This window comes from Callorhinus ursinus, unplaced genomic scaffold (genome assembly GCF_003265705.2).
Source record: "Callorhinus ursinus isolate GAN/ISIS: 27379988/994484 unplaced genomic scaffold, GSC_fseal_2.0 scaffold75, whole genome shotgun sequence".
Taxonomy (NCBI): domain Eukaryota; kingdom Metazoa; phylum Chordata; class Mammalia; order Carnivora; family Otariidae; genus Callorhinus; species Callorhinus ursinus.
This window is the reverse complement of record NW_027397137.1, coordinates 4806931-4830864: the sequence shown is the minus strand read 5'-3', so window position 1 is coordinate 4830864 and position 23934 is coordinate 4806931. Positions and strand designations below refer to the sequence as shown.

At 57.3% G+C, this 23934-nt stretch overlaps 1 protein-coding gene and 1 long non-coding RNA gene across 3 annotated transcripts; one reads left to right on the top strand and one right to left on the bottom strand.

Moving 5' to 3' along the window:
- Positions 1-4429: 4429 nt before the first annotated feature.
- On the bottom strand, positions 4430-21683 carry RRP1 (ribosomal RNA processing 1). 2 transcript variants are annotated; one of them, XM_025863477.2, is made up of 13 exons: positions 21403-21683; positions 20185-20267; positions 18617-18674; positions 16858-16943; positions 14897-14958; positions 12514-12643; positions 12356-12420; positions 12013-12173; positions 7690-7769; positions 6973-7070; positions 6743-6762; positions 5756-5866; positions 4430-4986 (listed from the first exon to the last, which is right to left on the bottom strand). In XM_025863477.2, exons 1-13 carry the CDS (start codon positions 21533-21535, stop codon positions 4751-4753), a joined length of 1323 nt encoding a protein of 440 aa, XP_025719262.1. In that variant the 5' UTR covers positions 21536-21683; the 3' UTR covers positions 4430-4750. The 2 variants fall into 2 exon arrangements, with proteins under 2 accessions (XP_025719262.1, XP_025719263.1); XM_025863478.2 differs by lacking the exons at positions 18617-18674; positions 21403-21683.
- A 118-nt stretch (positions 21684-21801) lies between these two features.
- On the top strand, positions 21802-23523 carry LOC141371535 (uncharacterized). The gene is made up of 2 exons (XR_012376551.1): positions 21802-22090; positions 23303-23523. It is a non-coding gene; the product is annotated as an uncharacterized lncRNA (long non-coding RNA).
- Positions 23524-23934: the final 411 nt, after the last annotated feature.

Below are 23934 nucleotides of genomic sequence, written 5' to 3'. Positions count from 1 at the left end.
AGGACGGAAGCTCCGGTCCTGCCTATGTGTGCCAACCCAGAGGCAGTACAGGGATCCCCAGATGCCCCATACGTAACCGCTGAACTCCAGAGCTCGTGTGCCCAGAAGAGACCCTGAAGCAGAGCTGGAGTAACCACAAAGCTGTAAATCACATTTGCTACTGGAATTTCTTGTCACTTCGGACACAAGCTGTACTTATTCTAGACCTTTTAGTTGTTCGAGGAAACGGTCAATGAATCTATTAGCCTTGTGATCAGTCACCCACCACCACCCCATGGTGGGGGCTCCTACTGGTCCAAAATCTTCACACAGGCTTTCTCCCCAAGTTAAAGGAAGCCCCCAGGATGGGGTTTCTTTGGGGGATGAGTGAAAATGTCCCAAATGGACTGTGGTGATGGGCTGAGAAGCCCTGAACCACATACTTTAAATGGGCGAACTGAACAGCTTATAAAGCACATGTGGGTAAAGCCGTTTCAGAACAAAACAAAAGGACCCCATTAGACCCTCACCCACACCAGCCCCTCCTGAGCCGGGCAGGGCTGTGCCCTCCACATCAGCATCCTGGGAGAAGCAGCTGGTCCCATGGCTGAGGATTCTTGCCGTAACAAAGGTGACAGATGGTGGGTGCTCCCCACCAAGAAGCCGGCCTGACATCTCCTACCGGCCCAAATGGGACACGCGGTTAAAACAAGTGACAGTAGGGCGCCTGGGTGTCTCAGTCGTTAGGCGTCTGCCTTCGGCTCAGGTCATGGTCCCAGGGTCCTGGGATCGAGCCCCGCATCGGGCTCCCTGCTCAGCGGGAAGCCTGCTTCTCCCTCTCCCGCTGCCCCTGCTTGTGTTCCCTCTCTCGCTGTGTCTCTCTGTCAAATAAATAAAATCTTTAAAAAAAAAATAAAACAAGTGACAGTAATGGATCATAACCCACTGGATAAAACAGGAAACAATGAGCCACCGACGCAAGTCACTCAAGGAGTGAATGGGGAGTCTGATGAGAAACTGGGTACTGGGGCTCCGGAGCCCCTCCAGCATGCACACCGTCAACCCCCCAAGGGAAGGGGCCACATTCACAAGAACCCTCCGTACCAGAGCCAGCGGGAAGCCGAGGCCCAGGCAGGACAGAGAACCAGCTTTGCTTCTGATTCCTGTGTGCCCTGCGTCTAGACGAGAGGTGCCACCCGATGCCCGCAGTGGGGACGACGTACAGGACCGCCAGCCTGAGATCCACCCAGCACCCAGGTCCTGGACGTGAGGCCGACGGAGGACCTAGTTAAAGGGACTAAACAGCAAGCAGAATGTGATGCAGGAGACTCCAGATGGGGCCCCGGGGCCACAGAGGGCATCACCGAACAGACCAGGGGGGTGGACGGCACTGAGGTGCCCATGCTCATTTCTCAAACTCGACGGCTGGGCCGTGGGCGAGAGACTGTCGTAGAAAATGTTTCCTGAGTTACTCCAAGTGATAGGAGTCAAGTCAGTGCCTAACTCCCAAATGGTGTGGGTAAAAAAGCTCATTATGTTTTTGTTTGTTTGTTTGTTTAAGATTTTATTTATTTATTTGACAGAGAGATAGAGCCAGAGAGCACAAGCAGAGGAAATGGCAGAGGAAGAGGGAGAAGCAGGCTCTGCACTGAGCAGAGAGCCCGATGCGGGACTCGATCCCAGGACCCTGGGATCATGACCTGAGCTGAAGGCAGACGCTTAACCATCTGAGCCACCCAGGAGCCCAAAGCTCATTATGTTTTTAACTCCTCTAAGTTTTAGGTTGTTTTTGGGAAAAAAGCAACGTGATTCTGAGCACAGTCGTGTTACTCTCCCATTTTACAAGTAGTTATGTGCAGGCTCAGAGTGGCTATCACCTCACAACAGCACACAGATAGGACGGCTGAGCCCGTCTCCCGAGAAGTCACCTGCTGGGGCCCATCAGCCAGGCCCACAAGGGGCAGGCAGGGGCGGGGTGGGACGGCCCAGCGCTGTGCACCCCTGCGCAGGGGCCAGGTGAGCTCTCCACAGCCATGAGCAGACGGCACTCTCAGCCCATCAGTCTGCTCCGACCGGCTGTGCCACCGTGGTGACAAGAGCTCACGGAGCCCTCGTCTGAAGCCGCACCCCGTCCCCGGAGGTGGGAACCGTCCAGGACCGCGGTCACCTGCCACCGGCCTCACATCCCACGCCTGGGTCCGCACCCAAGGAGGGCGCGTCCGCACCGAAGCCGGCGCGTGGGGGTCTGCAGCGGCCCCACTCACAGTAACTGAGAGGTGGGGAAGTGCCCCAGACGGCCCATAAACAAACAGGTCGTAGAGGTGCCCCCGCTTTGTGAAAGTTCGCATTACCCCACTTCACTCTTGTGAAAAACCTACCTTACTACCTGTTTTTACAGATCAATTTGAAGATTTCCACTTTTAGGGGAAAAAAAGGCGAAAAGCGAAAACAGCGTCCAGCGGCGGATTGCACCCGAGCAGAGCGCGCGGCCCCCCACCTCCTGCCCCGCGAACCACCCGCGGCATCTCAGCCTCCGGCCCCGGGGCTCTCGGCTGCGTCCCTGAGCCTCTGGGCTCGATCTCGACTGATTCTGTGTGTCCATTAGCTAGACATGTCCTGGGGATCAGAAAAGCCTGTGAGAAGTGATTTTTGGGGGTCTGGGAATTGCTCAGAGGTTTTCCACGTAAACTAACGGCACTTGATCCTTCGCCTTATGTCATCTCGGCTTACGGAGGGTTTCACAGGAGCGTGGTGCTTTCAGATGGCAGGGGGAGACTGAGTATCACTCAGCCACACGGGCAATGAAATCCTGATGTGTGCGACGAACACGGATGAACACTGGAAACACACTACGTGAGGAAAGCTGCACACAAAGACCCACGTGGTGGGATTCCATCTACATGAGAGTCCAGAATCGGGAAATCTGTGCAGACACAAAACGGGTGTCAGCCAGGGTCAGAGGCCGGGAGGGGACAGCTCAAGGACAGCGGTCTCTTTCAGGACGAAATGGTCAAACATGGACTCTGGCCATGGCTACACAGCTCTGTACTGAGAACTACGGACCTGTTCGCGTGACACAGGGGACTCGTGAGGCGCATGAATGACAGCTCAATAAAACGGTTTTAGAAAAAGAACGCACAGGGAAATAAACAGGACGCCTGCTCCTGGACACAAGCTCTCCTGGGGGCAAGTGCTGGTGGTCACCCTCCATTTCCTCTTGAGGCTTCCCTGCTCCGACCAGGACAGTGCGTGCTGACGGGGGGTGGGGGGGGGGGGGGGGGGACGCTGCCAGTCAGACACAGGGGCGGCCGCAAGCCGTCCCAGCCTCCCAGCGTACCGAGTCACGGTGTCCACACAGCATGGTCGGGGAGGGAAGGACCACAGTGTGGCCTGAGAATGGCCTAGAACCCAGCGCTCAGGAAGCCATGAACACTCTGGTTTGAGGACGACCGTCAGGGAGGACTTCTGTCTTTTCAGAAATTTCTAGTGTGCTTGTTTCCTTAATTTTTTGACCGAAGAAATTTCAACCAAAACAATAAAGCATCCCCCGTCCCCGTCACACACAGGAAAAGGCCCGAACAGCAATGAGACCCCTGGCCCGGGGCGCCACCAGAGAAGACTTGGGGGCTCAGCAGTGTCCGCCAGCCCACCGAGCTTTATTGAGCTCAGCCCACCAGCTGTGCTGGGCAGGCCGGTTCTGCCACATCACTTTGGAGAACAGGAACTATGACCTCCAGGAGAGGAATAAGCCTCCACCCCTGAGCCTCAGCCAGTCTCAGGGGCCCCGCCTCTTTCCACCCAGCTGATGGAAAGGGGGTCACCGAGCGCCACTCCCCCAGCATGCCGCAAGGCGTTAGGAACTGGGGTTCAGTCAAAGCCTGGATGGGCTTTTAGCGGGGCTCACCCACACACCTCAGCCCAGCAGTGACGGGGCTGGCTGACCCAGACGGTGCCCACCTGCCACCCATGCAGCCCTGCCCACGCCGCAGCACCGCCCGGAAAGCTCCGGAACCCACACGGCACTCACTCACACCTGCACCCTCCACGGTCCGGCAAACGTGCAGCTGCCTTGGACCCTCCGGGTGAGCACGGGCTGAAACGGAATTAGAGGCGCTGAGGGGAAACTAGAGGGGCACAGTGGGGCTGCCCACAGGAGTCTGTGCCTCTAAGTCATATAAGCCGACCTCCCTGCCTCGGACACATCAACCCCGAGCCACGGGGCCGACACAAAGAACAGGTTCACCGTGCGCTCCAAACACAAGTCTACGAAGAGGACGTCCAGACAACCGCAGCTAACTCTTGGCATCTTCTCCCGAATTTTGCGACATGTGTACGAACAGTTGTTCCCATGCAATGGGTACAAAGTATAAGTGCTACTTGGGAACCAGCCCCTGTCAAGTCACGCCACCGGTAATCTTCCTGCAACAACGCACCAGAAGCAGAGCCTCGCTCGTAAGAACTGCAGAGCATTTTATTCATGGACACCCCCCATGTGTGGCCGGTCCCCGGCCCAGGGAAGGCTGTCTGCCAGGCAGTTTTAGATCTCAGGGGACTTCCTGGCCGGACCAACGTCAGCAGGGCGTCCGTGCTCTGCGGCACGGGCAGTGAGCAAGGGGCCCGACCCTCTAACACGGTACGTCAGGGGGCCGCGGGTATCCGTGTCCAGAGTCTCGGGGGCGGGGCCCCACGGTCCTGCGCCCCAACTCCACTCAGCGCAAAATGGAGGAGCCACAGGGAGAGGGCCCCCCTGCGTGTGCTGGGCCTGTTGGGGTCACTTCCGGCTCTGCAGCGGCCGCTGCTTGGTCTGTAGCTCCCGGCAACCGGCCACCTTCACTCTGGCCCCTGCCCGAAGCCGCCGCCGCCTCTTCTTTCGAGCCCCTCTCCCACCGGGGCCCCCGAGCTGCTCCTGAGGCCCCGCGGGCTCAGTCCCCGAGCCCTGCTGCCGCCTCATCCTCCTCTCGGATCCGGAGCTCGGGTCTGGCCGTGAGTCCTCCTTCCTGCCTTTCCCTAAAACAGCAAGGCCACGTGAACGAGGCACCATGAAGGCCTGGTTAGCCCACTTCCGTTCCGACCGAAGGCGCCAGCTCCAGGGCCACACAAAGGACACAGAAGAGGACCCGAAGGCCTCAGCAGCAGACCCGCCCCAGCCAACCAGAGCGTCCTGCCAGTGTGGATGTGAACTTCCACGGCTGTCAGGCAGATGTGACATGGTGCTGGCTCCCGGCCGGGCAGGGTGACCGGAGCAGGCCTTCAGGAAAACCGGGAGGCCGGCAGAGTCGGGAGCAAAAAGGCTGCGGAGGTATGACTCAGAGGGTGGGCAGGCTCGAACCCAGAATGGAGCGGGCCCAACCTGGTGCACAACGGAGCCATGAGCCAGGCCGGTGACCGCAGACAGGGCCCAGGCATAAGCCAACATGGACGGAGGGGGCCCAGGTAGGAGCAGAACCAGGGCAAACCGGGAGACCCTTCAAAGGGCAGACCCCAGAACCCGAGACCGTTAAGCACACATGGGCAACCACGGGAGGGCTCTCAGCCGGGGGGGCCGCCAGCTGTCCCTCTTCTGCAGCCCCTTCCTGCCCTGGGGCTTGCGGTGCACAGAGCCCATCTCCACGGCAGCAGGCAGCCCTGTGCCCCAGCGGGACGTGGGGCGTAATGAGGGCAGAGCAGCCCCCAGCGGGGGTCTAACCACAGTCCTGTGGATGCTCTGGGGGGGGGGGCAAGGGACACAGACTGCAGGCACCAAAGCCCCACCACCGGCTGACACCGCCGGTCCTACCTGGCCGCTCCTGCGACCTGGGTTTAGGCCGCTTCTTTGTCCTCCTCTCCTGCCCCTCCGCCTGCAGGTTCCTGTAGGCTTCTTCCGGCACGTCATCCTCTGGGAAGAGGCCTAAGGACCAAGGCAGGCCATCAGGAGGCCGAGGGCGGGTTGGGGTGTTTGCAGTGCGCACGCTCAGGGCCGCGAACGACCACACCGGCACCACCTCCCCGCGCTTCGTCCCGCCGACTCCAGGCCGTGCGGGCGGTGAGGCGCCAGGCAGAGCCAGGCTCCAGAGCGCTCGCACCGCGTCGCCGGCGATTCCCCAGAGGGCTCAGGCCGGGAGGGGGCCGACGGCGATGCCCTCCATGTCGACGGGGGGCTGTGCATGGAAACCCCATCCCGTGTACGCAGTCTTCACGCACATCACCGTGTGAAAACGTTACCTGCAAGTACCGAACCTGAGCTCACGAGGAGCACGACAACCTTGGGGGACAGTGCGATGGAGGGAAGGAGGGCAGCACAACGACAGGAAGACACCGATGGCAGAGCCCAGGCGGCGGCCATGCGGGTATTCACCGCGAGCCCCCGCGCCGCTGCTCTCCGCCCAAAACCTCACACTGAGACCGGGGAGAGGCCCATCTTCACTCCTAGGCCTCATCATCGGCCGCACCGGGCATACAGAGGGAGGTGCCCAGATCTGCTGCACCGCACACCAGCCACAGGGCAGGCCACGGAACTCACGAGACACGCAGGCTCTCAGGCCCCTGCCCTGGCAGCTGGCACTGAGCAAAACAAGCCTCCCAGGGACTCCAGCACACACCCGGATCCGAGAGCCACCGAGCGGGGTGAGGACGAGCTGCAGAACCGCTCAAGCCCCCTCTCCCGGAGAGAAAGCCCTGCCCTGCCTGGGCAGCGACTAGTCCCACTGGAAGGGCGACCACGGGAGCCGGTGCGCCCAGGAGGAGGACGGTGTTCCGGGCCAGGGTCTCAGCATGAGATGCTCACCTTCAGCAAGGTCCTGCAACCTGAAAGGAGAGACAGGAGCTCACCATGGCTGCAGCTTCCACACGAGGGCGGACGCGGCACCCCCGTCAGCCGCCCGGGGGCCGCCCTCGATGACGCCCCTCCACCTGCGCTCTGAGGGCGGACGGAGGCCCCCAGAGACCGGTGGAACAGAGTGAGGGCAACTCCAAGGGGAGGGGGAGGGGTTGCCAGCCACCTTCAGGGCAACTTACTTCCGGATCACTTTGTAGAGGCGCTTCCGGTTCTGGGAGGGGGTGCCCTGCTGACTGGCCACGGCGAACAGTCTGCTGGCCACGGCCTCGTAGTCAAACTGTGGCACAAAGAGAGACGCAGTCACCTCCCAGGTGCTCTGGGAACGTGCAGCGAGCGGAGAGAGCACGTGGATGAGGCGCAGATCCTCCGGTCAGGTCACAAGGACACACCCGGAAGTCCTCCCGAATCCCCTGCACAAACACTGCGTACAACACGAGGCAGCGAGCACACTCCCCGGGGCTGCCGCCCCCATGTGAGAGGACCTCCCGGGCTGGCCTCTGCGACTACACCCTCGGGCAGCCACGTTGAAACAGGGAGAAAGAGCACAAGTCACGTTAACTTATACAGACGTCACGTAAGCCAATATCCCTAATTCTTACTAATTTAACACGTAAGCAACATTCACAGCTTTCTAGTAAGCATTCTGTTTCTGCTGGGCTCTGACCCCGAGCGGGACCCGGGGCGACCTCTCGCCACTGCCATGTTCTCTGCCCAGTGCCCCACAGCGCGAGCAGGGAGCACGCCCGAGGCGGCTGACTGGCAGAGAAGCCCAAGCCCTGTGGGCCGGCCCCCAGTCCCAGCCTCAAGGCCTCCCTGCGTCTGTACGTGAGGAGCCGGAGCGCCCGCCGTCACGGAGTGCAGAGGCAGAGCCAGGCCCGAGAGCCCAGGCCACCCACCTGCAGGACGGGGCCCACGCTGTCCTCGCCATCTCCTGGCAGCGCCTCATCCCTATCGCACGCAGCCCCATGGAGGGAACCTGGAACAAAAGGGGCCCCGTGAACTCAAAGATGCGTGCCCAGCGCGCAGAGCACCCCCACACAAACACCGGGGAACCAAGAGCCCTGGGTGCCAGGGCCCATGACCTGGGCAGAGGTGCAGGTGTAGGCTGGGGCAGGGGTACGGGCAGCCTCACACGGAGGGGCAAGGTGCCACTGAAAGGGACGTCCCAGAGGAAGGGGCTGAGCGGTCATCCTTACAACGAAATTAAGAGGAATTACGTGTGGATGTCTTACAGAACCAACGCAGTGTCAGAAATTCCAGAATCAAGGAAGGGGAGCTAGGTCCAGCCACAGGGCAGGCCTGGATCAAGGGACCACAGAGACAGTGTTTCCGATCATCTGAGCTTTGATGTCACTGCCTACAGAATGGTTCTGGACAACAGGCAGGCGACTAGGACAGAGAACGAGAACGGCAGGGCCACAGGCAGGCCCCGCGTCAGCGTGACTCGGGCTACCGAAGGACGGGATGGGCAAGGTGCACAGGACGGCCGGAGGGCATGTTAGGAGCCCAGGTGGAGGGGGCGTGAGCACAGCCACCCAGGAGCACTCCAGCAGGTGGTCAGAGTGGGCAGCAGATAAATGAAGCCTTGAATCTATACGGTCAAATGACCCTTCCTGGGGGAAAGACCGTTTCTTCAACAAACGGTGCTGGAACAGGCAAGAGCACAAAACCAGGTCCCTCACCCATGGACAAATTTAACTTAAAGGAAATAAAAGACCTACATGTAAGAACTCAAATAATACAACTCTTAAAAAAACAAAACAAAACAAAACAAAACCACCGAGCAGGGAGGGGCTCCTGGGCGGCTCAGTAGGTTGAGTATCCTGCCCTCGGCTCCGGTCATGGTCCCGGGGTCCTGGGATGGAGCCCCAGGTCCGGCTCCCTGCTCAGCGGGGAGCCTGCTTCTCCCTCTCTCTCTCCCTTCCCTCACGTGTGCTCTCTCCCGCTCTCTCTCAAATAAATAAAATCTTAAAAAAAAAAAAAAAGAAAGAAAACACAGAGCAAAACCTTCATGAGACTGGCCACACCAATGACTTCTTAGATGGGGCACTGAAGACACACGTGACAAAAGAGACCAACTGAACTTTATGAACACTCAAACTTCTGCGCATTGAAGCCACTATCCAAAAGGCAGCCCACAGAATGGGGGGAGATATTTGCAAATCACAGACCGGACAGGGCTTGAGCATCCAGAATGCAGAGAGAGGTCCTGACGCTCAGTAGCACACGACTCGCCTGAAAGCAAAGGACTTGAGCAGACACGTCTCCAGAGAGATGCATAGACGGCCAATGAGCGTGTGAAAATGCTCCACGTTCCCGGGTCGTCGGGGACGTGCAGACCCAAACCGCAGTGAGATACCCCCTCACACCCGTGGGGGTGGCTCCCGGCAACAAAACAGGACATCGGATCCCTGCACAATGCTGGTGGGTATATAAAGTGATGCAGTTGCTGTGGGAACTGGGAGGGACCTCAAAAATTTTAAAAAAGAATTGTGTGTGACCCCGCAATCCTACTTCTGGGAGCCTGCCCCGAAGAACTGAAAACAGAGTCTCCAAGAGACCCCTGTTCACCCAAGGTCACTACAGCATGAGTCACAAGAACCAAGACGCGGAAGCACCCAAGGGTCCCTTGATGGGTGAGTGGGTAAGCATAACGCGGCCGTACCTACAGTAGAATAGTACGCAGCCTTAAAAGAAGGAAAGAAACTGACACGTGCTAAGACAGGGACGAAGCTGGACACCACGCTCAGTGAAGCCAGCCAGCCACAGAAGGACAAACACTGTGTGATCCGCTCACAGGAGGGACCCAGAGCAGTCAGAGCCACAGGGACAGAGAGTAGAAGGTGGGTGCCAGGCGTCTGGGGAAGGAGTGTGGGAGGGGAAACGACATAACAGGGACAGTCTCAGTACGGAAAGACGGAAAGTTCTGCAGATGAACAGTGGTGATGGCTGCACAAGCTTGTGAATGCACTTAACACGTCAACATGGTCAACATCTCTCCTGCCCACGGATGGGGCCGAGGAAGCATCGTTCAAGTGCCCCTGCCGACCGCCGTCCTAAGTCAGAGCTTCCCAGAGCCTGGACCGCTGTGGAAGCTCTTCATCAGAGGTCTGAGCTTTCAAACCACCAGTGAGAGTCTGAGGAGCCATTCTGAGCCGTGGGGGATGCTCTCGGACTGTGGGGTCATGAGATCCAAATACCAAGCGCCCCACAGGCTCTGGGTCTGTCACCTGCGCCGCTACGGAGGTGGAGGCAGCCCTGAACGCAAGGGGGACGGAAGAGTTACCGGACCAAAGACGACTGTCTCAAGAGAGGGTTCTCAGAGGCTTGCTGCCTACTCAACTGTGAAAAACATCTCTGTTGGCGGCATTAAGGCCGACACTGAAGAACACCGTCGAAGATTATGTCAACACTATGGGAAAACTGAGTGATGGACGTCATGACTGAGTAAGGCAGCGGCAAGAAGAGAGGCTCAGCTCTTGTAACATCTGATGACCGTGACTGCGTAGACAAGACCGTCACTCAGAAATACCAGACTGCGAATGACCACAGCCGTGAAGCAAGGAAAGCCCTGCCTAAGCAAGAGATGGTGAGTGCTTCCTCCAGCCAGAGGTCCGAGCAGTTCTGGAAAGTCCGGTGGCCGTGGGGCGTACTGCGGTGGGTGAGGTGGCTCTGGGGGCAGTCAAGGTGGGGGTGGTGGCCGTGGGGCGTACTGCTGTGGCTCGTTAAGAGTTAGGGTTAGGGGTTGCTCTAACAGGCTTGGCAATGACAGGGTGACAACTCTGTGGCCGGCAGAAGCTGTGATGACTTTGGCAGTTACAACAATCTTCCAAATTCTGGATCCATGAAAGGAGGGGACTTTGGAGGCAGGAGCTCTGGCCCCTGAGGTGATGGAGGCCAATACTTTGCCAAACCACGAAACAAGGTGTTTGTGGTGGTTCCGGCAGCGGCAGCAGCAGCAGGAGCTACGGGAGCGACAGGAGGTTCTCATCGCTGCCAGGACACAGCTGAGCAGGAGAGGAGAGCCAGGGGGAGCCACGGGGGGGGCCACGGGGGGGCCACGGCGGGGGGGAGCCACAGGAGGGAGCCACAGGGTGGAGCCAGAGGGGGGGAGCCAGAGGAGAGCCCCAGAAGTGCCAGGGAAGCTACGGCTTACAAGAGACCTGGGACCTCAGCCACGCACCGTGGCGGCAGGCCGAGCTGCTGCAAACACCTGTGTGTGTGGGCAGAAAACTCGAGGACTGGATTTGTGACTAACAGTATAACAGAATATTTCAGTTTCTGTTCTGTGGAAAGCGTAAAGCATTCCAACAAAAGGTTTTAATGTAGATCTTTTTTCCACCCATGCTGTTGATCGCTAAATACAATAATCTGATCACGACTGATCATCTGATCACACTGAACAAATGTGTCTTAGAAAAAAAGATTAACATAGTAAACTTCACATAGTGTGTATTTTACCACCAAAAAAGAAAAAAGAAAAAGAGTGGGAGGCAGGGAAGAGTCCTAAAACTGGTGGAAAACGCACCCCTGCAGCCACGCGACACAACCCCCCAGTCCACGGGGCACATGAGATTAACCCATGTCCCACAAGGACCCACATTAGCATCAAGACTGTCAACAGACCAGGCCGAAGCCCAGGCCCTGACCCCAAAGGCCTTCAGTGGGACACCACCCATGGCATGCTTCCCCCTCGTAGGCTCCGTCCATCAGCTTGCTCACTCCCCCATCTAGTGGGCACCGTGCTGGGGCTGCTCCCGGCACCAGGACGCAGCTGCAGTCAACAGACCTCCCGGTCCTAGGGGAGCCGGCATCCGGTGGGGCGATAGGGCCACGAACGACAGACAAGCAATTCATGTAATTTTAAGTGATTTATGCCAGAAAATAAGACATCTTGTGGAGCAACCCAGGGAGGGAGACAGGGTAGGGGTGGGGAGGTCCAGGTGGGCCCGGCGATGGAGGGTGGGGACCAGAGAGGAGGGGTGAGCGGGGCAGAGGCAGCAGGGAGGAACGGTGGTGAGAGAGGAGCCAGGCAGTCAGGACGGCGCGCCGGGAGCCGGAGGCCAGGGGGCGAGGCCCGGGCAGGGAGGACAGAGGCCGGGGGCAGGCTGAGGACAGGGGGGCCAGACGAGAAGCGAACGCAGGGACCCCTGCAAGCACCGAAGCTCGCCGGGCCAGAAGGGGCGCCCCCACTCTGGCTGCACCGACCCTCCCCTCACCTGGCTCCTCGGACAGCACACCCTGCCCGCGCTCATCGTCCTCCGACACGCCCTCCTCCTCCGGTGCGTCCAATTCATTCATAAGGTCTTCGATGGCAAATGGGGCCTGTTCCACGATCGCCTCAAAGATGCCCCGAGTGATGTTATGCAAAACCAGGGAGCTGCGGGACAGCAGGTGCCGGAGCGGGCCCGTTAGGCTGGGTATGCCCATCCCGACCCCCCAGCCCCAGCAGCGGCCACTCCGCTGACCCTGTCACACACACACACAACTCCTTCTCTCTTCCTGACGGGGGAACCCCGTGACAAAGAAGAACCAGGCCGGAGGAAGCCCCCTGCCACTCACTCCTGGGTCCGAGCAGCAATCGTGCAGAAGGGATCGATGAACTTGAGGTTCTGGTCTGCCGTCAGCTACAAAGAAAGGAGGGGGGGCTGCCTCAGTCCCTTGTGCGTGAGCACGGGGTGGGGGGGCCTCAGCAGCCGCCCACAGCCCACTGGCCTCACCTCAGCGGCGCCCACTTTGCTCAGCTCCTCCAGGAAGATCTCCAGGAAGTGGCTCTTCACCCCGCTGGGGGCCTGGCTGTCGGGGTGCAGGATCTCCGTCGTCAGCAGCTCCAGCAGCTGCTCGATCTGCCTGAGGAAGGAAAGAGGCCCATAGGGCGGGCAGCCACAGCAGGCTACGAGCCCGTGACGTCCCCCACCTAACGGGGAGCTCTGACAGGAACACCATCACAGGCCAGCGCCCTGCCCCCACGGGAGGCGGCCTGGTGATCTGGGTCTGCTCCAGCACACGGGACCCATAATGACGGATACGTGACCACTGTCGGCTCCTGCACACGTGGCAAGGGTGCATCTGAGCTACAAAGGGCCAGGCGTGTACACGTTCGCACACGCCTTCCCTTCTGTGCGGGGACCACAAGTGGAAGCAGAAAGGCCTGGCGTGACAAGAGGCTACACCACCGCGTCTCGCGTCTCTCTGTCCTCACGGGGAACTGCCCAGGAGCACACACCAGGGCGGAGCAAAGGCAAAGAAAGGAGACGGGGAAGAGCTGCTCCCCCAGTCCCACTGCACGTTGTCGTGGCCCCAAGCTGGCCACGTCTGCCGTCCCTGAGCATGCTGCTGTTGGTGGCCTCAGAGGCCTGGGGCTCTGGGGTCAGAGAGCTCTGGCGACCGGTCTTTGCTGGCCTACATGCATGGGGGCTCTGAATACCACACCTGAACTGGAGAATACGCATTCCGTAATGAGCCCCGGGGCGGGAGGCGGCTGCGGGACAGCACTGGGAACTTCCCGGCCACAGAAGGGAAGGGATGCTGTCTGCGGCTCAGGAAAGGGGAGCCCTCCTCCCAGGCCAGTGACAGTAACAAACACTGACCAACCAACCAGGGCTGGCCGGCTGTGCGGGAACGGGGACAGGCTACAGGAACAGGCGGCGCGGGCCAATCGGAGGCTCCCGGCTTCTTCAAAGGGGTCTTTCTGCATCTCTTAGCGGCGGTGAGGAAGGAACTCCTCTCACAAGAGTTATCAGAGATAAAACGTCCCTTCAGCCTTCGGTTCTGCTCATGCACTAGCCACCTATGGAGACCCAAATCCTACGTCCTGACAGCGAGAGCCCTGGCCTCGGCGCCTCGCAGGAATTAAGAGGGTGAAAATCAGGCTCCGCAGAGGCACCCTTGCCCTAAACATGACGTCACTCATCATAATTCTAAACTCAGAAAAACCCAGGGAACTACAGGCCACTCCTGCTAGTCTGTTTTATATGGGAAAAAAGTGGGCCTGGGCGAGGATGTAACCTCGCTCTCTGGGAACGCACGCTCTGCTGAAGCAGCTGGGCTGGGAGCTGGCGGGGATGGTCGTGTCCAGACTGGAAATAAACTGGTCTAGCGTACCGTTTCATTACAAAACCACTCAAAATATATTGTTTCCAAGTCTCTTTCCTCTTGCCCCACCCTCAAAACCACGCAGCAGGGCGCTGACACGAGGGGTGCCTTCGACATGTCATCAGTAAAATAAAAAAGCAGTCTGCAGACATCCTGCTTGCTCCGACACCACCGTGCACCCTGCACACACAACACAGAAGCGTTTGAGAAATCTTTATGCTGGGAGCTCGCGTTGCTTTTCCTTCATTTTACAAAAGTTTTCCTAGTTCCTTATACTGGGAACATGTCACTCTCATAATTAGAAAAAAACTGTAAAGAGACGAAACTTTAAATTAATTTTAAAAACTTTAAAATGTGAACTCAGAACCCATTTGGTGCTGTGGATCTCGACCTGCCTCCTGACATCCAGAGGCCAGCTGCCATCACCGGGAGCCACAGCTCAGCCGGCCCTGCCCCAGCGTGCTCCCCGGGGTCCCCAGAGGGTGGAGGAGATCGGGCTCGGCAGAGCCCCACCGGCCCGGGGCCAGGGGAAGCCCAATGCTGGCCACAAAACGCAGGCCTCTTAATTTGGGGGACACGGACTACCCCCATCACAAGCACCTCTGTCAAAAGTGACAGGTCTGAATAAATTAAAAATTTCTAGAACCAAAGCAAATACCACTGATAACAGAACTCAATATGCCATGTTATACCAAAAAACGAGGAAAAAAAAGCGCCTTAGCTATGCCTCAATTATACTGAAAAACAGCATAAAGAGAGAACTAAATTTGGATTCATAGTTAAGAACTTACATTCAAGGTTGAAAACATTCATTTCTGTGAACACACGCACAAACTATAATTCTCAAAATGCCTTCATCTTAAGCACCATCGGGTCACCCTTTAATGGGAAGACTGACATCTCTTTACGATGAGTAACTGCGAGAGAAGCATATGGCCCTGGCCCCAGTGACACGACGGGCTCGCCTGTGAGCAGGAGCTGCTCTCGGGATGTGCCGTGAGTACCAACCTTTCTTGCCACCCCTGCGTCTTCAGGGCCTTCAAGGACTCATTCAGGACCATCCGCATGAGCTGTGGCATGAACGGAGACCCTCGTTAGCGGGGCACAGCCCGGACTTCCCCAGAAGCCCCTCTGCCCCAGTCATCTCAGTGGCCCAGAGTGCAGAGCAGGCCCTCCAGAGCTGCTGGGCGGGACACCAGAGGTGTCACTGCCCCCAGGCTGGGATGGTCCCGCTTTCCAAGAGCACCAGGAATTCGGGCTCACAGCAGACACCCTGGGGAGCAACTGCTGGGCCATGAACGAAAGCCAAATGAACGGTCCCCATTTCAGGAATGGGAACAGGGAACAAAGTGCCTGTCTCCCCGGGGAGGCTGAGCCCCTTGGGAAAGGCTCCTCTGAGCTTTCTGAAGGACTTCTCTCCCCAACGGACAGTGAAAGTGTTTGCTTTCTCTCTCATCCCCCAGAGGGGAAACTCCCCCCCTTAAAAAAGCCCGTCCTTGGGGCGCCTGGGTGGCTCAGTTGGTTAGGCGTCTGCCTTCGGCTCAGGTCATGGTCCCAGGGTCCTGGGATCGAGTCCCGCATCGGGCTCCCTGCTCGGTGGGGAATCTGCTTCTACCGCTCCCTCTGCCTGCCACTGCCCCCTGCTTGTGTCCTCTGTCTGTCAAATAAATAAATAAGATCTTTAAAAAAAATAAAAAAAAAAAAAGCTCCTCCTTTACGACGAATCCTGACTCCTCCCCCACGATTCCCCGTTTCCCCTCAACAACAGCTCACGGCTTTTTCAGCCAGTTTTCCTACCGCCGAGATGTGAGGTGGCACACCCAGAGAGGGGTCTAGGAGTGCAAAGTGACAGAGGATGCACATGGGGATGGGTCTCCTGGCTGTCAGGTGTGCCCAGGACACATGGGGCCCAGGGGACACCACTCCCAAGGCCTAGAGCCGCCAGGGGCTTCGCCTCTCGCCTCTCCAGGGGGCTGCCCTGCTGGGTGCAGTCATACAGGTCCCCACAAAGTGACAGAAGCCATCCTATCAAGCACGCAGCAACTCCATCTTAGGGAAACTCCTCTGTCTGGTAAACCTGTGCTTTGTGAAAGTGCATAGCCTGGCCCCTGCCCCCGGCCTCACATGCTTTAGCTTCCATCTTCCTCCCTTCCTGAGCTCCATGCCTTGCCCACTAGCTGGTCCTCACCTTGACATCTGAGATACGCAGTGTCCACATAACCCCAGGGCCACGTCTGAGCTGGGAGCTGATCCTAGTGGCAGACCACGAGTAACTGCAGCCCCAAAAGCGGCCGTCCTCAATGAGGCCCAGCCAATGACCCGCTGGGTCATCTGCTCTCAGACAGCGACACTATCCTAAGCCCCAGTGAACCCTGCTGCGGGAAAAGGAGTGTGGTTCAAATGTGGGGATACGGAGTCTGTAAATCTCCCAATTTTCCTGCATCTCTGAGAGCAAATCAGTAACCTAAGTTCTGAGGAACGCAGCATCAGAAAGAAAAAGGGGATTCTGCATACAACAATTCTACAAACCATCCTCACCCAGAAGAAAGCAGCTTCCCAGCTGGGCACCCTACAAATGGACAAGGGTCTACGACTAGGGCATGAACTCCATGCAGGTTTGCTGGCACTCACGGGCTCGCGGCTACTCCTGCAGGGATGCAAGGCTGCGGCCCCGATCCTCCCCAGACAGGCCATTTTAATCTCCTCCTCTGAACCGAAATCTCTGCGCTGTTTAAGTACTGAGTTCTCTGCCCGCTAACCAACCCTCAGAGACAGGGCACATGCCGGGCAACCCTAGGCCCGTGCACCCCCCTCAGCCCTCAAGACTTACGGGTCACGGTACTGAAGGGCGCAGCCCTGCCAGGGCCGGAGACGCTCGGAGGCCCCATCGCTCGGGGCTGTGCCCCCAGCTCGCCCAGCCCCGCCCCCACGCCCCCCAGGCCCGCTGCCGCCGCCATGGGCAACCTCACCATGTAGAACTTATCCAGGCGCAGTCTGTCGATGCCTGTCCACTCGCGGTTCATGGTTTGCCAGAATGTCTGAAGGAACAGGTGCTCTGCAGGAAGAAAAAAGGCCAAAGAGAATCACAGGGGAACACAGAAGCCACTCTGGGAAGTGAGGTGAGACAATATGGAGAAAACTGCTCAGGACATCATGTGCAGCCAACCTCTGGGGTCCTCAGTCCAGTCTGCTGCACTCAGAAGGGGTGTTCGGAACTGGGCTTAGAAATGGGGCTGGAGGAACCTCAGAAACAGAAGCAAAGCCCAGCCACAACCTCAATCTGCCACGTTCTCTGAAGAACAGGCGCAAAGAGCTGGCAAAGCCACTGAAAGAGAAGGGCTGCTCGGGCCGGCTCTTCCCCTACTTGGGCCGGAGACCCTGCCTGACCCCCACAGGCTGGCTCTTCCCCTACTAGGGCCGGGGATCCTGCCTAACCCCCATGGGCCGGCTCTTCCCCCTCCTGGCTCGGGCCGGGGACCCTGCCTGACCCCCATGCCTGGCCCCACTACATCCACTAACCCATCAGGCACAAACCCTCCCCATAACCATAGGTCAGACACACAGTGCTGCAAGCTAACCTGTGTCCCCCAAATTCATGTTGAAGCCCTAACCCCAGGACCTCGAATAAGACTGTATTTGAAAATAAAGTCTTTAAAGAGGTAGTTAAGGTAAAATAAGGTCACTGGTGTGCGCCCTGCACCAATGTGAGGCCCCGGTTACCAACAGTGGATGGGTTTAGTTCCGTTACAGTGAAGTAGGTACCCTTACAAAAGATGAGGACACAGATGCTCACAGAGGGACAAGCATGTGAAGGCACAGGAGAAGGCGGCATCTGCACGCCCAGGAGAGAGGCCTTGGGGAACCAGCCCTGCCCACGCCTGGACCTCGGGAGACAAATGGGGCCTCCCTGATCTCCTGTTACAAGTTTCTCCAACACCAAAGGGTCGGTCAGATGGTTCAATAATGGGCAAGCCCGAGTTCACTAACCTATTCAACCGTCACCAGGTGAATGTTTTGTACCTGGCCTTTTGCTGAGCACAGAAACTCTTCTGCAGGTTCTCAAAAGGTAAAAACTATGGCAGATGGACCTCCACTAAGGACTCAGATGCTAACGACACACTCCCAAATTGAGACAGTAGCTCCCGTCCCTAATTGTGACTACTCTACCTACTTCACTGTAACGGAACTAAACCCATCCACTGTTGGTAACCGGGGCCTCACCAGCAACAGCCGCAGCCATCTCTGCCAGGGGCGCTGGCTCCCCACCCCGAGCGTCGGAGGGAGATGCCCGGGCTCCACCCCCACAGCTTGATTCAACTGGACCAGAGTCTAAACATCAAGATGTCTAAAGATGCCCAAGTGATCACAGCGGGCAGGCAGCAGGGTTGAGAACTACAGATCCTGGACAGGACAAAAATGGGTGGGTCGGGGAAGCGCCCTGAGGGAATGCCACCATCAGCTGACTCGGTCCAGCAACTTGGCCACACTGCACTAGATTTCCATTTTCATTTTAAAATGCAAGATACTGGCCCTTCAGCCTCGAGCTAGGTCCACGTTGGATAAACAAGTTAATACTGCTGAACACTGAGAACAAGGCTTCGCACGTAAGCCAGGACAGGGCCCTCCCTCTTGCTCTGCATCTTAAGAACACAAGCCTTCCACGTCTGGTAGCCAACTCTCGGCAGTTCTGCCCTGCCCAAAGGGCTTCTCCGGGGCGAGGGTACTCACGTGCCTCTGTGGTCTGGAAAGCATGGATGAGCTGGGAAATGGTCCTCCCTAGTTCCTCCTGGGGTAGTAAACAGTAGAAAAAACTCCCTCAGACCCTGAAGAAACATGGTCTTAGAACAAGAAGCCGCAACAGAAAGACAACCACACTAAATCTCCACTCGCTCACCACGAGAACCAGCTCCCACCAGCCTTTCTACCCAGCGTGCTTCAGGTCTGCAAGCCACACTGTTGCAAAAGGCCTCCCCCCGCAGCCAGAACCAACAGAAGCTCATCACAAGCAAGGGCAGCCACTGCTCCCACGACCGGGGCTGAGCCTCAAGCAACAGAGACTGACAGTCAAAGGAGAGCACAGGAGAGATGGGGCCACCTGACCAGCCGGAAGAGACTGACCAGACCCCAGAAACTACGCGCTGCTTGCGTCACTGTGCTAAGCATCCCCTAGGGCACTTGCTAAATAGACAGTCCCAGAGCCTCCCCTCGGTGGGCATCAAATACAGCACAGGAGTCTGCATTTTAAATAAGTACCCTCACCACCAGGTAATTTTTTTAAAAAGTAAACAATTCACTCTGACACTGTTTTAAAAACGCCAACATGTGGGGCGCCTGGGTGGCTCAGGAAGCTGGGCATCTGACTCTTGGTTTCGGCTCAGGTCACGATCTCAGGGTCGTGAGATCAAGCCCTGCGTCGGGCTCCACGCTGTGTGGAGTCCGCTTGGGATTCTCTGTCCCTTCCCCTCTGCCCCCCCCCCACCATGCATGCTCTCTAAATAAATAAATAGAATCTTAAAAAAAAAAAAAAACCTAGCATCTCAGGGCAGTGAAACTGCACTGTACGAGCCTGTCGTAGTGGAGTATGTCACCACACACTTGTCCAAACCCACAGAATGCACACACTAAGGGGGAACCCTCACACCCACTATGGACTCTGGGGACGGTCCGCGTCAGGCAGGTTGTAACGAACCTGTAACGAACGCACCGCTCCAGTTTGGGGGGGGCTGTTCACGTGTGGAGGAAGGGGCTGTATGAGAGTTCTCTGCACCTCAATTTTGCTGTGAACCTAAAACTGCTCTAAAAATAGTCTAATTTTTAGAAAAATAATTAAAAACAAAACAAAACCCGTTTCTCAGCAGACTTGGATTCTGTCCCTGGTTCCCTATTTCGGCGCTGTCTGCCACCTCAGGCACACACCCGCGCTGGCAGCCACCTGTCATGACAGTGCCCCCCTCAGCACCACCACCACACTCTAACCAAAGGCCTCGGCCCTCTGGCTGTAAACAAAGTGTCGAAGGTGGCTCAGTCGTTGAGCGTCTGGGTCCTGGGATCGAGCCGCGTCGGGCTCCCTGATCAGCGGGAAGCCTGCTTCTCCCTCTGCCACTCCCCCTGCTTGTGCTCCCTCTCTCGCTGTGTCTCTCTCCGTCAAATAAATAAAATCTTAAATAAATAAACAAATACAGTGTCGAAGCTATGAAACTTCGTAACTCAGTGTCTTTCGCTACGTTAAAATGAGGGTCAACCACGCGCCCATCTGTCCTCCCGCGGATGCTTCTGCTACCTCCTCATACACTCACCTGGAGGAGCGGCTTGTCCTGCATCCACATGCAATAAAACAGTCCTTTCCAGACCTTCAGCAGCTCGTCATGAGTGAAACCACCTGCACCAAGAACAGCGACACTCAGACAAAGCAAACCCAACTTTTTCCTGCCAGGAACAAAGCCAGAGAAATGTTGAGTGCCTGAATTAGATCAAAGTGCTCTAAGTGGAAACATACCTGGCCCTCCCCTCTCCTGGAGGCTCTCCCTCCCCTTCCTTCCATCCTCTCAACTCAGAAGCCGCTGGACCTGTGGCTGTTAGTATTCCCCCACGTAACGGCCCTTTCGTTATTCAATAAACACTAAGAATCTACAAGTATCCATATCCGAGGCACCATATTCCATTTGTGGATTTGCTGGTGATGACTCATTCAACTTTACACGTTGCGGTTTGTGCACTTTTCTGTTATGCTTCAAATTTTAAAAGGAAAAATTAACTCCTTCAAACTAGTAAGACACACAGACATATAAAACCGCTTGAAATATTTATGGAGGTCCTAACTCTGTGTCTGGCATGCTGTTCCTGAAGCAGTGGTTCTCAGACTTTAGCACCAGGATGGAAATCACCTGGAGAGCTTCTTATTTAAAAAAAAAATTTATTGTTATGTTAATCACCATACATTACACCATTAGTTTTTAACGTAGTGTTCCACCTGGAGAGCTTCTTACACCAGGCTGCTGGCCCAACCGCCAGAGTTTCTGACTCCTTGGGGCTGGAATGGAACTCATAATTTGCCTTTCTAACAGATGTCGGGGTGACGCCGATGCTGCTCATGGGGGCCACGCTTTCAGAACGAGCGTTAGAGGGACCAGTTCACAGGAAGCACGTCCTCTGCCCTGGCGGAGGATCCGCTGCACTCGAACTCAGACCACCACCCAGTAATTACACGAAGAGAGAACTGCCAACCGCAACAAATGCCGCTCCGACTGCCCCAACAGCGGGTAGCAGGGAAAACAGGGTATACCGTCGGAAGAGGGCGCAGGCTCCCCGCGGGGTGCTCGCCAGGCAGGGCGTGGGGCTGTGGGAGGCACCCGCGCGGGCCTGACGGCGTGGACGACCCACGTGGTTCGGAGGCTCCCCCCCCACACACACACCCAACACAGGCCGCGCCTCCGCCGACCTCCGGCCGCCCCGCGCACCCCGCCCGGCCCGGCCTGGCCCCAGAGGCGCCCCGACCCCGCCAGCCCCGCGCCAACCTGCGGCCCGCTGAGTCCTGGCGACGATGTATTTCCGGAGCTTCTTCACCGCCCGGTCCCGGGTCACCTGCTCGTTTCCGGCCAGCCGCTGGGCCAGCTGGATCTCCGGCGGGAGCGGCACGCGCGGAACCATGGCGAACGCCCCGGACCCCTGGGCTTCCGCGGCCACGTCTTTTCCCCTGGGCGCGCGTGCGACGTCACACGACCGCGCCGGTCTCGCTCCGGCGTGCGCATGACGTCACAGGGCCGCGACCGCCTCTCCGGGACCACGGGCACCGCCGCTTAGCGGCCAGGCCCCGTAATGGCCGCGTCGCCTGCCTCTGCCGAGCGTCCGTTCGCTCTGGACGCTCGTGATTAAGGAGAGGCCGTGAAGCGTGCGCCTGTTAGGGGACTGGAGTTCACCCCGGCCGGTGAGGGACTGGAGAGAGAGCCTGTGCAGCCCCCGTGAACCACTGATTCCGGCGAAAGTCGTCCGCAGATGCCACGGCGCAGGGAGAACGGTGGCGCGGGCGGGTTTCAGCCGCGCCCCAAGTGGCCCGCCGCGGCCCGGGCGCCCTTACGCGTGCCCCAGGGCCTGTCCCAGCCGCTGCCTCGGGGAAGGAACGGAAGCCCTCCTGGGACTCGAGCGGCCTGGACCAGGAGAAGCCGAACAAACTCGGATGAACTCCTCACAAGAGAAGCCGATAACGCAAGACGCGGGAGGGTTTGGGAAAGAGAAAGGGAGGAATTTAGTCTGGGCGCCGGCAGGCGGCGGAGGTGGCGGGCTCCAGCCCCAACCGCGGACCTCTCCACCGCCCGCAAGATGGACACCGAGAGTCTTCTAGAGAGAGGGTCAGCGGGCGCATGCCAGGGAGCAGGCAGAGAGTGCGTGATCAAGGGTGGGGCTCGGTATGTGCTCAGCCCCCGATGGTGGGCGGGGAAGGGGATGTGTGGCAAGTGGGCTTCTAGGCATATTCTGTTGCTCTCCGGGCTTTTCCGGTCAGGTGTTTGCAACGGTCTGCTCATTGTCGATGTCTCAGGAAAGTGCGACAAGACGTAACAGTTGGCATCTACTGGAGCAAGAGCGCTGGCTAGTGGGGCAGATAAGCCTGAACCTCGCGCAGCCTCGAGGTCTGCACCCCTGCTTTCAGGATGGAGAGGAGGGCTACCCACAGTGCGTGAGAAAACCACGAACTCGGGTCCAGGACAGTTTGCAAGACAGCTGCCCTGATGTCTTCACGAAGCTAGTGTCATAAACAAGGACTGAATGGATGAATATATGTAAGAGGAGGGCGTGAAACATACAAATCTTGATTGGACCCTGGTTTAAAGAAAAAGCTAAAAAGTCATTTTGGAAATAATTGAGAAAACTTTCATACAGACTATGTGTAGATTATGACACAGGATAATTGTTTCTTTTCTAGGGCGTGACGGTGTTTATGTAGAATGAGGTTCAGCAGAATTTTTCTATAAAGGGCTATGTGTCCAGGGACCCCATGACTACCCCCCAGGTTCCCTGATTTGCTAGGAGGACTCCCGACTATGATTTATTAAGGCAAGAGGATACAAAGCAACATCAGCACAGGGAAAAGGCTTGCTGAGTGAGTCGAGGAGGAAGCTTCCAGAAGCTTCTCCTGGTGGGGTCACACAGAATTTGCTTAATTCACAGCAAAGAGCTGTGAGATGTTATCTAGCAGGGAGCTGGTCAGAGATCAGTGCCAGGCTTCTACCAGGGGCTGATCACATGGGAACCCTCTGCCTGGCTCGTACCAAAATTCCAGACTCCCAGAGGGAGGAGAGTGGGTGTTCATCACAAGCCTGTGGAAATTAACGAAGGGAAACCTCACCAAGTGGAGTTGGGAAGCTAGAAGGGGGATCCCCACCACTCAACCACAATTACAGGAAGAATTTTCAATCACAGATGCAGAAGAATCCTCCACAGGAGAGAATCACCAGTGAGGGTCCCAACAGAGAAAGATGCATCCTGCATCTCCTACAAGAGATCGGCCACCTCTGCAATGTAGCTAATGAGAAGCCATCATCACCACGAACTCATGCTTTTCTCCAACGGACTTCTGTTCAAAACAAACTTCCAACTTCCTCCTTCTTCCCCATAAAACAGAGTTTTTCTCCTTCGTCGGACTAGCCTGTGGTTCTTTCAGTAGCTTGCTTGTTTCCAATTACAATTCTCTGCTATTCCTGAATAAACCCATTTTACCTGGTAAAAATGGTTTTGGCCCAGTGAGGTGCTCTTACACATCGTGGCGGGAACGCTCTGACATCCACATTCTCAGACGCCAGCCAACCTTATGAGCATGAGGTTGTAAGGAGAGCAGTCAGGTTTTAGGTCAACTCTTTTCTATAGGTAAGATAGTATTTCCAGAATTACGGGCCAAACGACCGCTGTGGGGCAAGAGCAGCCTCAGACAAGACGTGAAGGATGAGCATGGCTGTGTACCCATAAAACTTTATTTTCAAAACCAGGTGGTATGTGGGGCGCCTGGCTGGCTCAGTCGGAACATTCGACTGTCGATCTTGGGGGCGTGAATTTGA

Excerpts from the sequence above, each read along its gene's own strand:
- RRP1 (XM_025863477.2), bottom strand. The coding sequence starts at position 21,535 with ATGGTTCCGCGCGTGCCGCTCCCGCCGGAGATCCAGCTGGCCCAGCGG. Across the intron at positions 12,174-12,355 it reads ATTGCTGCTCGGACCCAGGA|CTCCCTGGTTTTGCATAACA; the intron begins GTGAGTGGCAGG and ends GCTGTCCCGCAG. Across the intron at positions 7,770-12,012 it reads TGTGCTGTCCGAGGAGCCAG|GTTCCCTCCATGGGGCTGCG; the intron begins GTGAGGGGAGGG and ends CTTTTGTTCCAG.